The 17,640-nt window shown below is 39.5% G+C and overlaps 1 protein-coding gene across 8 annotated transcripts in view; it reads left to right on the top strand.

The window, feature by feature from the left end:
• Window positions 1-17,640, top strand: part of FGD4 (FYVE, RhoGEF and PH domain containing 4) — a 117,952-nt gene that overhangs the window by 38,257 nt on the left and 62,055 nt on the right. The window contains exons 1-2 of one of the 8 annotated variants that reach the window (XM_068946355.1): window positions 9,655-9,760; window positions 10,923-11,118. The exons of 5 other annotated variants lie outside the window; for them this stretch is intronic. In XM_068946355.1, coding sequence (XP_068802456.1) covers window positions 9,725-9,760; window positions 10,923-11,118 — 232 coding nt within the window. In that variant the 5' untranslated portion in view covers window positions 9,655-9,724. Of the gene's footprint in view, window positions 1-4,198; window positions 4,334-7,757; window positions 8,105-9,654; window positions 9,761-10,922; window positions 11,119-17,640 lie in introns of those variants that run through there. 2 more of the 8 variants (XM_068946399.1, XM_068946381.1) reach the window with 2 other exon arrangements.

Genomic DNA, 17,640 nt, shown 5'->3' with positions numbered 1-17,640 from the left:
TATTTTTCTGTCATATGCAGTCTGAGAATAGACTTAAGACTATGGATGGTGGGAGTGGTGCATATTACTAGAGCACACATCATAAGCTAGCAGTGCATCCTCAAATATTCTGTATTTCTTGAAAGTGAAGCTTAGACAACACTTGTATCTACTAGGAAGCCTATATTCTGGCTGTTTAAAATGTAAGTATAGACGGACTGGATGGAGAGTATAACACTACAGTGTATATGGTGTACATGCTCAACACTTGCACTATATTATATTACCTGAAGGTCATAGAAATGCTGTTAAATATACATCCCTCTTTGTACTACACGGTCTTTTGATTCAGTGAGCTCATCAGTGATAGAGCAAAGAAAATTAACACTCCAAAAATGTTTCCAAAACTATTTTTAGTAACTGAGGTCAGTTTTTTAGTTCTGCTCTGTATACATCCATATCAGTCACTACCTAGTTTCTTTGAATGTATAGGTGGTTTGGGGATTGGAGTCTTTCTTTGCAGGTACTTCTTGATTCATGTTGGTTTTTTATACATATATATGTATGTATATAAAAATAGATATATATATATTTTATTTATTTGTTTGTTTATTTTCCTTATCCTTATGTGCAGTAGATACTTTTGCTATGAAAGGCAAGCTATAAAATATCTAGCTCATACGCAATATTGGAATGGCCCATGTGCTAATATCTGGTTTGGGTTTTTTTTTGTCATTTTCTGGCAAAAGAATAAAATCATTGAAAGCCCTGACTCCCTTTTTGTTGCACTTGCATGTTAATAGTAATACAAATCTGCATGATATCCTTTCAAGTAAGCAAAATGCTGTGCTGTAATAGGCTGTACTGAGCCTATTGCTCATGTTGAAAATAATTTGAAAAAGAGATGAGCTGTGTTTTAATGCTGTATGCCTTTAATGCTGTATATCTGTCACGGTCCTCCTGAAAGCCCCAGCTGTGATCAAGACCCCAAGACTTGCCTAAACAGTCTTTGCCAAAACCTTGATTTTTGCAGCTGTGGAATTGGTTCCTCATCCTTTTGGGAGGAGGTACACTGCAAAGGGAAATTTGAGCCATTGAAATAAATACAAATTAAAAACATGGAAGTATTTTGCGTGAGTCCAGTGTAGCACATAGTTACAGTGTGTATAAACAATACCCTAAAGTGGAGTTTTAAAAACGTTAACTCACTTGCGCAAGCTGGCAGAGGATGTAGGTGGAGTTTTGAACATTCATTCATGGATGTGGCCTTGGCAGCTACCAGTAAATCCTCTGATACTGCTTTTCCTTCTGCACAGCAGTAGAGGTAATCTATGGCCATGGATGGGGCATGCTCCACAACTGCATGATCAAATACCAGAACCTAATTTCTTATACAGCTTCCTTCTAGCTGATCTATTGACCTGTTGAAGGAGCTTGAGGCCAGGGAAGAAGGAAGATGTTTGCAAAATTTATCTGTCAGTTTGTCAGAGAACTGTTGTAGACTGGCTCAGAAAAGTGTTTGTGTTGGATGTAACACAACTGTTTATAAGTCTTAGAAATCTGCAGCAACGTGGTGCCTGCTGAGCTTGGAGAGGAATGTAAATTGAATCAGTATATAATGAGAGTGGGTCTGCAAAATGCATTTTAAGTATTTTTCTGGGTTCTCTGCCACTAATACGTTAGCCACCTGTAATGGCCTAAGCACAAGGATGCTGAGGTAATGTTTAATGCAACTCAAAACCCACCACTTCTGCTGTACCTTAGATTACCTCTGTGAAGTATCAGCTAAAGTTCTTGAATTAAAACAATCTTTTTCTTCCCAAGTTTAAGTTTTAAAGAACAAGAACTTCCTGTAAATGCACTGAGGCAACTAGCACACTTAATATTCTTAACATCTTGACTTATTTTGTAGTGGCATGGTTTCTCTAGGGTTTCTTGCTCTTTTATGATTCTTGTTTTTTATCAAAGGATTATAGAGGGAGACTGCACTTCTTCCAGCATATCTTTCCGTTTGCATCTTTGCCTACAAATTTTGACTGGAGTTCTCAAAGCCAGAGTAGAATAGCAGTCCTCTGGTTGCCTTCCAGACTTCTCAATCTCTTTCGTGAAGCCTAAAGAGAGAGGAAAGCCCCATGGCCACAGTTCCCACCCATGGGCTACTCTGATATCTGTTCTGCTTTCATTGGGATTTCAACTGGTAAATAAATAAACAGTATGGGGCAGAGCCCCTGGGGTTCTTCCCTGCTGCAGACCTTGTTTTCCTCTTGCATTGTTCGGAACAATGTCCAAAGAGCTGTCTGTGATCTCTGTTTGAGCCCTTTGCTGCTGAGCGCTGGCTGGATCAGCTGTCAGACGTTGAATCTTTTGAACCTAGAAGGCTACTTCCTTTCCATGGAAACACTCTGTGCAATTGCAGAAATAATTGAGTGTGTCTGGTGGTTGCTGTGCCCTGTTGTTGGATGCTTCAAGGTACTGAATTGAATTGTCTTACTTTCATAAGCAGAGGTTTCAACTAAAATCCAACTCTGCTTTTGTCATCCCTCTTGCTTTTTTTGAATGTAAATGGGTTAACAAATCTATTACTGTCGCAGTTTACGCTGCTATTGGAATGTAAACCCCTTGATGTTTACTGTCCCTTTCTCTATGTTCATGTACATCTTGCAAAGGCAGCTCCAGGCATCTTACTTCTCGATGCTACCAATATGTGCTGTCTCACACCTTATAGTCTCGTTGTGCAAGGCCTGAACTTTGGTGTCCACTTCAGGGAACCTATGCTGTCACTCATCCTCCTTCACACCTCTACCTTCCACCACTTTTTTGCTGATGTAAAAATAATGTAGTGTTTAAAAATATATATCCTATTAAAGTAACTGTTTCTTTGTGCCCAGTATTTCCAAGAGGTTTTTCTTTGCCATGGAAAGAAGTTGTGATCTAGAGTGTTGAACTGATGAATTTTCTTATAATTAAATTTTACTTAATCCACTTTCCATAATATTTTAAAATAGCATTATCAGTATGGTTGGCCGACTCTGTAGATGTGCTCTGCTGTTGATTTTAAACAGAAAGCACTGTTCCTCCGAACAGGCATTACTAACTTCATGATACTGCTGATATAGCTCAATAGGAGAGGTGCAAGAAATTATTTGGAAACTGAACTAATTCCAGTTTATGAAATAAAAGTTTTAGGGTATTGGGCTGGTGCTGCTCCTAATTTGAAAATGACTCTTTTTGGAGACATAACAGTGGAAGTCTTGTTTTTCTTCTTCTGCAAGGTATTTAATTCCACTTGAAAGTGATTCTGGAGGACGGCCTAAGAAAGAAGAATAACTTTCAGACTTCCTTACCAAATGTTTGTAGGTCTCTAAGACACCTTAGTATGAAATCTGTCCATATTTCTTTGGCAACTATCAATAAAGGACAACAAAAATGGACATCCACGCAGACAGCTGTTGTAGTCATTGGAAGAAAGATTTGCTGCACAGAAGAGAGAGTGTCTGTGTCATTGAACTGGTGAGAAGGAGATAGCTCATCTTCATGTTGTGAATCCTGCTTTTACAAGCAGTCAGACTTTGGAAGGGCTTTTGCTCATAACATTCATATCGTTTAATCAAACAGTGGCCTTAAGAACAACAATAAAACAGTTACTCTGCCCCTTCTCCTACACCCAGTACGCACATGCTCCCAGCCTACAGGAGCATAGTGTGAAAGAAGTAGTAACTCAGTCTTGTTTCTTGTGAAGGAGGCGTCCTCCTTTGAGCCAGTGTTGGCTAGTTGAAAGTCACTGGCTGTAAAAACATGTGGGAAGTGAGAGGAGGGCAGATCTCCAAGATGTAAGTGTCCCTCATGTCCACCTGCTTCATGCTGGCAGAGGTGCTGCTGAGGAAGTTCTTCCTGGTTGCAAATTTAATTCATGGCTCTCCCTCTGCAAAGTACAGTGTCCTTTAATTTGGGAATTGGGAAATTGGATAGGACTGGAAGAGCACATCTATCATACAAATGGATCTTTAAGGATGAATGTGGAGGCCTTAACCCCTCTATGGTGATCATGGAGAACTTAAGTTCTTGGGAGTTTTTATGTTCTAGACAAGTACGAGGAAATATGGTGAGTTTCAGCCCTTGCAGTTGCCTACAGAATATTTTTTATGCTCTTAAAAAATTAGACATCCTGTTTCCCTTGAAGTGAACTTCCTCATTACCAGTCGATGTCAAGTTAAGAGAAATACGCACATATTATACTGAAACTGTCACACACATTATATTGAAACTGTTACTGATAGTCAATTATAGTTTCACCTTGTTTCTGAAGCTCTGAAGAAATATTCATCCCCTTTTGAAACAAGCATCCGAATTTAAGGTATCCTTATGTCTTGTAAAGTCATATGTCATGTTATGGTATCTTTTTTTTGTTGTTTTTTTTTTTTTATGGGGGGTTTTTTGGGGGGGGGAGGAGGGGGGTCCAGTGATACACATGTTAGTGAGAAGTACAGCTTTTACACCTGATTAGAAACTTTAACTAAAAGCATAGGTTCATGTTGAAGAGTTAATGATGCTCTTCCTTTAGACCTTTAGAGAAACAAAGATGATATCATAATAGAACAAATCAATGGTATATTTTATTGCTATATCTCTGACAGTAACATATACTTGATATAACTTTCAGGAATTACTAGGCTGTTCTAGGAAAACTATAAAAACAGATATGAGAAACTGGCAAAAGTTCAAAACCTTGCATATGTGAGGCTTGTTGCTGGTTCTGTTAGATTCTGTCACTACCTTTGTAAATGAAGCTTTTAAATCTTGCACAGAAAATGGAGACTAACTTCCCTTTTTATTTTTCACAGACTAATAATATAGATTATTCTAAACTGATGTGACTGCTTTTGGATGAATAGATTTTAAAGAGTCACCACTAAAAAGATTAATTTAAAAGTCATACTCTGAAGTCCAGTTTGAGAGTATCCATAAACTTGAGTAAAATGCCAAAGTCTTAGCTTATCACGTAGTAGTTGAGACTAGTAAAAGCTGCAGTATATAGTGTCATCATTTAAAAAAAGACAATCCCTTTACACTTACAAGGGAATCAAGTCAGGAGACAAGATGTCAATGTGTTGTTTATTTTTCGTTAATACCTTCCAACTAAAACCACTTTATTACTACATTCCCATCTGGGTCAGATTGGGCCAAAGAATAAGGGGGAAATGGTTAAGTTTTCTTTCCCTTTAGCATCCCTCTTCAAAAGCACTGTTTTACTTCTCCCCTTCAAGTAGTTCTAATAAAACATTTGTGTCTAACATTACATAGGATTCTTTATTATAGTATTGCTCCATGCGACTTATCTATTATTTCTGCCAAAATTTGTAGTGCATCCTGTTCCCATTTTGTGTAATGGGTGCTGCATGTAGTTTATTAAAAAGTATATGCATGTATGTATATATGTAAAAAATGTATGTAAAATCAGACTTGAAAATTAAGGAAATTACGCCGAGTAAGAGGTTGAAATGAATGCTAACTGCCATTGCCCTTTATTCTGCTAGCAGTCTTTCTGTTATGAGCACAACTAGTATATGTAGAAAAACAAGTCTAAGGATTTTTATCAGTGTTTGGAACAGGTTTTCTGGTGCCAAAATGATTTATAATATTTCATTAAAGTGCATCTTTGTATAAAAAGCTAGAATTAACGTAAATCTAGAAAATTCCTCTGTAGGTGGTCTCTTTCATGAAAGAAGACTAAAACTGAACTTGAATCCCTGTAATTTTGAAGTCAGTTTATTTACCAAAAATTATAATTGCTACAGGCAGTTTGTTCCAGAAATGCATAAATATATAAGTTATATATAAAACTCACTTCTTGCCGTGGTCTTTATCTTTAAGAGACAGAAAATGCTATTTGTGTATCTTTCATAATGCTTAAATGCTGAACAGTATTTTTTTAATTATTATTATTATAAACATCTGGCAAGTTGAATAGGAAATGGGCTTCCCTCCTTACATTATTTTACCTTTATTGTTGATGGATGGTTAAGTTCGGTGTGTGTGGTTGTTTAAGAAATTCTCAGTGATGTAAAGATCACTTATTTGGAGAAAGAAAATATTTTGAGGGTTTTTTTTGTTCTTTCCTAGGAATGTGAAACTAAATGAAAAATTGCTCGTACAGCACTTTGTGTATGCACAAACACGCTAGGAGAACATGGAAGGTAGTGCTCCTTGGTGAGCACTGGGATTGAAGTTAGCGGCGTGAGGCAGGATGATCCAAATGCCATAGAGTTGAAGCCAGAAGATCGGGGTTTTTGTCACACCTCTGTCGCTGGTGTGCCCCAGTGCCCCGTGCAAGCTGCGTCCTTTCCCACGTCCGTATCCTCTTTAGCTGGCAAGCTCTCGGTGGCAGGGGCTGTCTCATACAATTTACAGGTGCAGAGTGCCTCAAGCCTTAGGGTGCTGTCAGTGATGATCCAAGGGGCTCCCAGTGCTTAGGGGCCATCATTTTAATACAGATCTCTCTTACCAATGTAAGATAAACTTAACTGCGCTTACTGTGAAACAAAACTAACTGGCTAAAGTAGTGAGGATAAGGGAAGCTGAAAATTCAGGAGGGAAGAAAGTCATTGAACTCCACCCACAAATCACCCATGGGAAAAGATGGGTGTTTTTGTGTAGGTGGGTTCCACTACAGGGTTTTTAATTCTTTTACAGAAACAGATGCTGTCTCGCAGGACCAGCTACAAGGACATTGAAGGTGTCATTAAGGGAGAAAGGAAAATGTTTTCCCTCCCTCAAAAACATACTTCCTCAGACCTGAGTTAGCATGTAGGAACTTGAGCTCCAAATGTGGCTCAACTTTAAATAAAATTACCCACAATTTTTTGATAAACTGTTAGAAAGAACGATACATGGTTGTGAGAGGGAGAGGGAGAGAGGCTGAATGTGTCAATATGAAATACTATGCTGTGTGATTTCCCCCCCCCGCCCCTTCCCCCCCACCCCTCCATTTAGTAGATAGAACCTTAAAGATTTTGAGAATTAGACCTGTGCATTAGTCTCATTAGCATTTAAATCCCGAATATATTCTTTCAAAGCTATTTTGCCAATGAGACCATAAGCAATAGGGGTTGAACACCCCTCCTTCTCATCTCCAGCTGATGCCTGTGGGAATTTCACTTTGTGCTCGGCTGGGCTGGTGTGCTCCAGCAGCGACGGTGCAGCACGACATGGGATCTGGGCTGGTGAGAGCTGTGGGTTCGGGCACAGCATCCAGGTGAAAAAGCGTTTCCCAACACGTCTCCCCCTGGCAGCTGCTGCCTACGGCAGAGAGAAACAGCACTCCTTGCCTGCTGATTCAGCAGTAGTCTCAGCAGATGCAGGAACAGATATGCCTAACAAGCTCTAAGAGCAAAAGCAAAGAATTGCAAGGTTCTTGTTGACTAAAACCCTAGATTAGGAGATTATAGTATTCCAGGGGAGGGCAGTTTGAGGGTACAGGAGCCAGGGAACGGGCAACAAATGTTCTAGGAGTGCTGCAGCGAAGCCCGGGCAGGAGGGATAAGCCTGCCTTCAGAAAATCATTTTGTCAGGGAAAAAAAGCGCTCAGCTAATTTCCTTGCACCCTTTCATTTTGTATGAGTAAATGAAAATTCCTAATATCTTCACCTCCATTTTAGCCGGGTATTTTAAACCTCTTTCTCCCCTCCGTGACACCGGAGCAGGCAACGTCAAGGTTAAACCTGGCTGCGAGCTTTTGTGAAGGTGCTCTGCCTGCTGGCGCTGGCAAAGCACCTGCTAGGCATGCCCAGTGAGTGCTAGGGGCTGCCTGTCCCCGCAGCAAGGATTTGCGAGGCCGAAGCACAAAGAGCGCTTGTTGCCCGGTCCCGAGTAGCGTCCCAGTGCTGCCAGTAGCTGGGGAGGACTGGTTACCATGGAGCCTGCCATCTGTTCGCTCCCCGCGGGAATGTGATTATCCTGGCGGGGTTGGGAGCCAGCGAAAGCCGGGGAGCGGGTGCTGCCTGCAGGCGTCTGCAATGGAGGGTGGTAATGGAAGGCTGGAAGTAGCTGGCTGGAGGAGCACATAAAAGGATTTCGCCCAAACTATTAATGATTTCTAGCCAAGAGGAGCAAACGCGGCTTTTGTAAGGTCAGTACAAAATGCGTGATGCTTGCAGAATGATTTTTAATTGGGGCGGCGTATTCGTGGTTGATTTAAAGACGGTAGTGCTGCGGTGATAATGCTTATTGTTAAGAGTCGGGGGGGAAATTGCATTTTAGAGATTTTGTTTCAGTTCAAGCAGTTTAATTTGGGCGCATTAAAGTAGTAAGTCAGAACAATAACTGGCCAAGCTGACACAAATGGAGCAATTCAAATCTCTTGTCTCTGTGAAATACCGTTCACTGCCAAATCTGTTTGATTTACGTGCCTTTTTATGTTGATTGCTTTTTATCTGAGTGGGTTTTGGATGTGATGCATGTTTGTTTTTCGTACTGGAATGAAAGCTGAGATGAGAGGATAATGTTCAAACACAGCTAGTGATACAATAGGTGTATAAGGTTTTTTTTATGCAGTTTGTTCAGAGAAAGCAATATATGGTAGAGAGAATGCAGTATCGGGTTTTTCACTCTTTTTTCCCCACCGTCTGCCCCTGTTCCCAACTCGCCCACTGATTTTGGAATCATTCTCCGATACAGCTTAATTGTATAGAGACTTTGCACAAGTTTTCAGGATGCTCTGCAAATATTGTGACTGTTTTGATGGCAGGATTTTATTCAAAGGGAAGAAGAAAATTAGGACTATATACTTGCAAGGCTTTTATGTCCTATAAAAGATATTTTTGTTGTGCTATTTGAGGTAGGATTGTTTAAAAAAAAATTCATTACCAATGCAGGATGAATGTTTGTGTGCGGTTCAAGTTACAGCTGACTTAAATGAGGGGCACTAAAATTCATTTCTTAAAGCGCTGTTGTACCCCAAATAGTAAGCTAAAATGTTACTTCTGCAGGTATTTTTAGTCATGTATGGGCTTTCCCTTTCAAATAAAGCTCTTATGCTGCATCTCGCTTGCCAGGACTGCCATTTTTATTTAGTATAGGGGAGGACACTACTAGAGGCTTTTAATTAAAGCTATCTCAGTCCTAATTTCACCAGTCTGCCTTCTGCTTTTATGCCCTTAAAATGTCAGTGCATAGGAGTCTGGGAGGAAAGTTCACAAATGTGGTTAATAGGTCACTATTGCAACATATTTGACTATGATAAATTTTTAATCTACAAGATGCTTTGTAAGTCTTAGTGCCTAACGAAAACATGCATGTGGGTTGAGGTGGTTTTATTCCCTTGAGTGCTTAAACTGTCAGTGGTATATGAGCTTTTCTTATGCCTGTGGGAGCGCTCTGTATATGCCTGAAGTCCTTTCAGATGTTGTGTCACACTCGCACATTGGTGCAACTGGGCCAGTATTCTTAATGGAAGCTTGTATCCTCTTTGTAATTAAATAATTTTTTTTAACCCCTTCCTTCTCCAAAATGTAATTATTCTGTTGGTGTTGAAATGGGTGAATTATGTGGAGCTTGTATTTAATGGACTGCAGTGGACTTGTTCACACATGCAAGCTGCTTGTCTGTAGTCATGCTGTTAAGGTGCGGGAGACAGATTGGCTTTTATCCGTGGAAAACAATCAGATATTCTCCCTTCAGATACCGCCCTGAACCTAACTGAAGGCCATAGCAAGGGAAGGGTGGCTACACCGAGGTGGTTCTGTAGCTGATGTGGGATGTGTTGCTGCTCTCTGACTTGTTCCAGGTAAGGTAGCTGTTGACTACAGAATTCCCAGTCACTGTGGGTGTGAGTGACTGTCTCATTGGCAAGTCTTGACACAAGGCAACAATCATATTGACATATAGGTAATGTCTTGTGTACTCCTCCTTCCAGAGGTGATTTCTGCAGGTTGCATTGTGTTAGGAAGCTTTCTTTTCCACTGTCTCTGCTGAACATGTTTCAAGGATAAATAGGGGACTCCACATTTGGCACTATCCAGCTCTTCTTTTGTCCCCCTGATGAGCACTATTTATATGTCCAAACAGTCTTTGAATAAACAATTTTTACTGCTTTTTTTGAGTGATCTATGTGTGACTGCTAAGCACTTATTTATTATTAAATTTTACTTTGGGTCACTAGGTCAGTCTTGATTTACAGATGCAGGATTTAAAGACTACACACTGCTTAATCCATTGGAACATCTGCCATTCATGTTAGACTTTTCATTACCATATAACAGAGGGGCTGTTAAACGTCTGTTCGAAAGTAATGATTTTTTTAAAGATATTTTTTATCTATGATAGATTATTACAAGTGGCCACAAGCTTTATGCTTAATGCAGACAAATGAGGGTTAGTGTAATCTCCTACATGATCTCATGAAGGAGATTTATTCTAGAATATTATTTCTGGAGGCCGGCAGAGGTGGTGGGTTGTACTGGCTGTTTTTTTTTTTGGAATTATTTTATTTTTTTAAGAAGGTAAGATCAATTTGGGTACCTCATCTCCCAGAAGAGATGCTTTGAATGAACTCCCACCTAAACAGTGTCTAGAAATAAAACCTAGTGTACAGTGGGCTTTTTATGGTCTTGTTTGTGATATCTGTACTTATCAAGCTTGCAGGGAAACTTGTCATTAAATGGTAAAATTCTGAGTTAATGTATAGGAAACTGGCTTCCATATAAATGAACACAATTGTTTTCTTCAGACAGACAAGTCTTTCTGCTTTTCATTTGACACATTACTGTGGAATGCTGTTTGACATGACTTAGATTTATTTATACATTGTGTTCTGGCTGCTAGCTTGCAGAGCTTATAAATGTGCTAAGTTTTAGATACGCTTTTTGCCTGCAGTCTACTAATGTATTTTGAATTAAAAATACCAAATAAAAACAAAAGCAAGCCCAGCTTCTGTACTGTCTCCTTAGAGACGCGTGGCTGTTTTGAGGTTAAAATCTGCAGTTTCCCCTGAGTGGCTAACTGTTTTGGAAAGTCCGGCTGCCTGTTTACAAACTGTTCTGCTTGCAACTCACATGAAAAAATGGAGTCCTCGGGACACTGGATGTGGGAGGATAAACCTGCTGACACAGGCACTGCTACTGTTGGACTGTTCGCAAGGCCTTGGTAATGTGAAATTGCTTGTGTCTTTTATGCTTTGTATAGGTGGGGACAAATGCAGGCATTAACACTTTTTGCCGGCATTAACACTGTTTAAAATGATGCTGGAAATTGCTGTACCAGATTTTAGAAAACGTGAAATTGTTTAATGTATTTTAAAGCAGATCACCGTATTAAACCGGCACAGTGAGATTGTGCATAATTAAATGTGAGAAAGTGGCAATATAAAGATTAATGACAGGTTTTTTTAGTCATTTCCAGAGGAGGTTACGTTCAGTAGAGAAGTACTTTTGCCCTTCATTATTACAATGTCTAGCTGAGGAGTCCGAAGACTCAGAGCTGTTCTGCAAATGAATTCAGAAAACATTCCTCCAAGGAAATCATTGTTCAGACTTCAGTTAGGAGAAGAATAGGGTGGGGGTAAATGACTTAGAGGAACTCGCAACAGAATATCTTAAAGTGGAGTTATTTTTAAGAAGTTTTTCATTTCCTCCAGTTGCTCTTATTGTACACAATAATTAGCTGGTAATTTAAGAGTAGGAGTACTGCTTGGACTGGTAGAGACATGGCAATTGTTTTCTTCATTGTGAATATCTGAGTAATGCAAGAACTTGAGTGTATTTGGGAATGTGGAACTCAGGACTGGAAGGAGCTGTTTGGTCACTGAGTTTCCTTCTCCTCCATCACAGCAAAGACAGTTATGTCTCATTTAGATGTTCAGGGTACTTTTCTTTTGGCACACTGAGAAACACAGATTGTTGCAGGCTATTGGAAACAAACTTTAAACTGTAGTAAGTGACGAAAAGCCAGTGCTACAATGCGCTCCAGAAACTGAGCAAGAGAGGCCGAAGTTGTTGCCTGTGTCACGAGCTTGCTGTTAGCAGGATATTTAAGCAGGCACTGGAGAAGTTAATTCCAATAGCAGGATGATGCTTACCTGAAGTCAGTATCCATGGCCAGTCTCCAATGCCTCAGAGGAGAGGGAACCCAAACCAGACAAATTTTGGATCAGAGGGAAGGAAAGTCCTCAAGTCCTGACAGACGGCTAGTAGAAGCCCTGAGGCGCAGGCTCTTCAGATTTTTGCCAGCACCTGTGCAAAGTGTTCACTGCATGGTCCCGCTACTGTTGGGAAGGAGGGAAGCGTATGTTTGCAGGCCAAGGACGCTACTTAATGTGTTTGTATCAAGTTTGAAAAATGCCTTTATAAACCACCTGCACTGCAAATACTGTTTGTGAGGTGATTGCTTTCCTATTGATCAAGTGCCATATGGTATGAACAACTGAGTTCTTGTCTTTTGGTTGGATCTGGTAAACTTGTAACAAGAGAACTGAAAATACAAATAAATTCAGTAAAGAAATTCACAGTCTCATTAGTGTCATTGTTAAATATTTGAGACACATTTAGGTAAGTTGCTTATGAATATTTCTGTTTGCGATATACAGTTCTCTGTGGGTATTGCTGCTGATTGACTAGTTGGCCGAAGTCTATTGTTAAACTGAAGAGAGTCCGGGAGAGTTACTTCAGTGGTTTGAGGGGCCAGGTCGTATGGTGTCCTCAAAGAGAGACTGAGAACTGAGGTTGTTTAGCCTGGAGAAGAGAAGGCTACAGGGGGTATGTAATCACAATCTTCAATTATCTATTGGGGGCTGTAAAGAAGACAAAGTTGGAGTCTTCTCGGAGTCGCACAGAAGAAGGACAAGAAGCAACAGGAACAAGTTGCAACTGGGAAAATTTCATTTGGACAAAAGGAAATGAATTCTTCCCTCTAAAATTGGTGCAGCATGGGAAGAGGTGCCTGGAGAGGCTAGGAGATCTCCATCCGTGGAGATATTTAACACTTGACAAGATCCAGATCTAACTTTGAAGTTAGGTCTGCTTTGAGTAAGAGGTTCAAGTAGATAACCTTTAGAGGTCCCAAACTAAATTTTTATATGTGTGGTTTTTTTTTTTTTAATCAGTGGGGTTTATCTATCTGACACAATACTGGATTGTAAAAAAATGAGGGGCTTGAGACTGTTTCTGTGAAGTCTTGGTATTTATCTTAATATTTTTGAATAATTAATACTCTAACTCCTCACACAGCAGGAAATATAATTGAAATTAGTTCACAAATGTAAATGTGTCCATTATTGGACATGCATACTTCATGGATGTTTTGCTAGAGGGCAAGTAGTTTTATTAACGAGAGTGGTAAAGTGCAAGACAATTTTTTTCATTCCAGATTTGATTAAAGCTACCATCTTGTGCGTTACCAGTTAATAACCAGGAGGAAAGGACTAGTTCTTTATATTAGGCATCCACTTCCATAAAGGAATTCTTTTGGAACTTTTCTGCAGGACATGTCTGTGTTTTCAGGCAAGAAATTTGTACTTAAACTGTAAATGCTTTTCCAGCTATTGATCTTCTGAGAATCCTTTACTGCAATTTTTTATGCTTGTTGTTGTTGTTTATGCTTTCACTGACATCTGTTGGCTTGTGACTGGCGCTTGAACTGGTGCTTTGATTTTGTGGCGTTCTAGGAGGCAGCCCTCACCTTCACGAAGACTTCATATAGATGCAGCTAACCATGGTGTAAAAGTATTCCACCTTGTCGGTTCCATTTGTACTTGTAATAACACTTTTTTTAAAAAAATCCATATTCAGCTGCCCAAATAAGTAGGAGTCATGGTTGTAGCTCTGAATATCATCTGCTCTACTTGGACTTTATAGATTTGGTGGCTGAGATGGAAAACAAAATGCCTGAGCAGATCTTTTCAACAAAGAAAATCTATCTGAATTAGGGATGGGGCTTCAGAAGACCTGAATTCCAGTCTCTTCTATAGTTAGGGTTTTTGTTTTGCATACTTAAGGTTGTGTGATGTGCTGTTGATCTCCACTGCTGTTTGAGTAGTAAAGCAAATAGGTTCAAGACCTTCTAATATTCCTTCAAAGAACAAGTTGATTCTGTAATGAGGTATTCCTGCAGAGCAAGACTTGAACTTCTAACTTGAATTTTTCCTTCCCAGTGTTTACTCCTCAGTCCCTCCATCTCTTTTGTGCTTCTGTCCCATCCCCTACAGATGAGTTAGTGTTTTTGTCTTTGTCATCTTAAAGAAGTCACTGGTGCTACGGAAGATGAGTGAAAGCACTCTTCTCTATGATTAAACATAGTTGGTGAAGGCCTCCTATCTCATGCTTGCAGCAATTACATTGAGACTGAGACAGATATATTACCTGGAAGAAACATTTTGATGCTGTTCTTACCTGCATTCAACATGGTGAACAATTGTGTAGCTGTTGTTAAGGCAGCTAAAATATCAGAAGGGTTCACAGGTTAGATGAGGTTACCTTTTTCCTCTTTTAAAGATCCTGTGCCACTTTTCTTTACAGCTCTAATAGTCCTCTGGCAGCTATAGGTGCCAAATCAGTTTCCATGAGTATTTTCCATGAGTATTTTTTTTATGTCAGTTCTCTTCAGTAACTCTTACTCATGCTCGAGCCATATTTTGCTGTTATGACTTAGACACCCACTGTAAGGCAGCTGGCAGGTCTTTTTGTCCTTTGGCCTGTCAAGATTTCTGTGTGACTCAGTTTTTAACTGTGGAAGCTGCTACAAACAAGCTCTTACAGATAAAGATAGCTACCAAGTCAATATGAAATAGAAGACTTTGTAGTGGAGCTTTATCTAAGAATTGAAACCCAACAGTTAAATTCTAATAAGGGTGAAGTATTCACATTTAGCAGTGTGAGCATTGTCTGCACTCATTAATGAAGTTGGCAATACTGCACTGCTCTGTTGTTCATTAGCATTTGTTGCTTTTCATAAATCATCTTTTTTGAAAACCTGATCCAGGACACTATAGTTAAAACCCCTTGCACACCAATTTTTCCCCATTTACCTGCTTGTTCTGCAAACTATGGCCTGGCTTCTGGCAAAGCAGGATGATTACTTGAGTTTTGATTTTTGTATGTGTGTCTATAATGCTGCTTTTATCAAGTATAAAATCTAGTCCTTCTAGATAATGGACTTAGATTTTTCCAGACTTGTCTTATTGTTGGTGTTATTTTGGCATGATTGAGAATGTTCCAAAATTTTCCTGTTGGAAAATTCTGAAAAACATAGAATGCTTCTGCCTTGCTATTTAAAACAAGAATAAAACTCCCATTGGTAGCTGAGATTTTTGGGTGTATATGTGTCTTCTATTTAATGACCTCTGCTTGTGTGAATCATCCATGAAGCTAACAGAAATGTGATATTACTGCATTTTAGAGCTCTTTCAGTGCAAATTTTAATGTTGGAACTAAGCAGCCAGGAACCAATACTGAATAACACAAAAAAAATGCACAGGACATAGTCCTTATGAAAAGGAAAAGCTGCTCAATGCAACATTTTTTACCTATGGACTAAAGTACAGTTTATTCATCATGTTTCAGTGTATTAAAATTCTTTTCTTTGTAGGTCACTGAAACTGCTTTAGTCCAGCTTGTCTCAAAATCAAATGGAATTTTAAAAACCTTTTCCGTAAGACAGACAACAGTGAAATTTAACTGCATGCATGTGTTTTCTAGCTGGTACCTCTTCTGATTCTGAGTTTTCAGAGTTCATAAATAGCCGTAAAATAACGGTAGGCAAAAGTTTATTGATCACTTTCGTGTTAAAATAAATGACGAAAAACTATTACTGGCTGGCTGATGAGGGCTGGGGTGTGGATAGCAGTAATTTAAAGGAAATTATCATTTCATTCGTGCTGCTGTGGTCTCTGTGAAGGCTGTTTTTAACCATCAGTGTAACTTTACTGTGTAAAAGTAAACAGTCACAACTCTCTGGTCTTGCACCTTCATTGCACCAGGAACTGAAATATGCTTCTAAAAATTCTGTTATTTGTTAGCACTCTCTGTATTATCCTTCCCTTTCTGAAAGGATTTGACCTGGGGAGTTCCTTTTGATCATTTTTCTCTAGACCCTTGAGTTTAGCAAGGTTAGGTGGACTGGAGAAAAAGCAGTGCTGCCTATTACTGGCAGGGGCTAAAAGACTCTGTAAAGAAGGTCCCAGTGTGCTGACTAGCTTGGAAACACTGGACTGCGTTGGCCCTCCTTATAAAGTGATGGGGAGAGTGGAGAAAGGTTGAAGGGGAAGGGCAACAGCATTGCGCCATCAAGTTTCTCTTCCCCAGAAAGCATACAATCAGAGTTCAGGTAGAATTGGTTTAGAAAATGCTTATGTTGTCACATATTATGTGCTAGAAATATAATTGGGATTCAGGAAGAGATTAAACAAATTCATGGAGAATATGTCAGCAGCTGCTAGACACAGTGATACAAATGTATTTGGTGACTCAGGTGGTCCCTAAATAACTGATGCTGGAAGCTATGGGACTGAGGGAAGGATGATCATGTATTTGCTGCCTTCTACTGTACGTTATCTAAGCATTTGCTTCTGGTTCTTTGCAGAATATTTGATTGGATGGTCATTTTTCTAACCCTGCTCAATAGTTGGTGTGCTCTGGAACTGTACTCTGGAAATGTACTGAGGTGTCCCATTAGTGTTTCTTCTTTCATGCTATTTTTTTTTATTAACTCAAAGCAAGAATAATTTGCACCTTATTTTTAATATCTGTCACTGCACAAACTTGCTTTTTCATTAATATTTGTATATGGAAGCAAAATCATGGTCACTATTTTTTGACCTATTTTACTCTAGAGTCTTTGTGTTGTCTTTGATTTCTAGCATGGTACTGGTAATTTTTAAGTTGTGGGTGCAGTCATTTGCTAAACTGCTAAATTTAAGAAAAATCCTAATTCTTTTTGATGACCAAAAGCTAAATTAACTGGGAAGTGGCAGTCTGTATTCTTCAGCTGTTTTGTGAAGAAGTTACATGAGCAATATTTTTAGTCTGTGAAGGTGAATAAAGATGGGTGGCACAACACTATTAGAGGAGGTCATAGCTTTCCTTTTTTTCCTCTCTGTTTTGTTTTTTCTTTTATCTTCTGATCTTCTATTTCTTCATTTTTTTCCCCACCCTTCTTTAAAATGTGTAGATCCTTTTGTGGTGGCAGCTGGAACCTTGTTCCCAACTGGGAAGGACCAGGGCTGCTCTACTGGCCCAACTCCACTGGGCTTTATTAGTTTAGTCTTATATCCTGGTTGGCAGGAGAGCGCAGTGTCAAGTGGGAGCATCGCTGTTGGTAATACTGTAATATGGCAATACTGCTGCCTGGGAGGAGGCAGCAGCTGTGGAGGAGGCAGGAGGGCAGCCTGAAGAAGCAGCTGTCTTGAGGGGGAAGGAATGCGGGGGAGAAAGCGGTAAAGACAACATGAGATGAGGCAGAGCTGCTGGGTCATGGGGTCTTCTCTGTGGATTTATTTGCTAAATGTGTGTTAGTGCGATAGAATGGACAGCACTATAAATAGTAATTTCCCTTTTGGTAAATCATGACAGCGTGAAGCTTTTCTCTCAATTCTGTGAACACTAGAAAAATATGACTTTAAAAAAAAAAAAAAGAAGGGGAAGCATAAGAAATGTTGAACTGTTAAAACTTTTTTTT

The sequence above is a fragment of the Struthio camelus genome, chromosome 1 (genome assembly GCF_040807025.1).
Source record: "Struthio camelus isolate bStrCam1 chromosome 1, bStrCam1.hap1, whole genome shotgun sequence".
Lineage (NCBI taxonomy): Eukaryota > Metazoa > Chordata > Aves > Struthioniformes > Struthionidae > Struthio > Struthio camelus.
The sequence above is the reverse complement of the archived record's forward strand: the minus strand, read 5'-3'. Positions and strand labels throughout refer to the sequence as shown.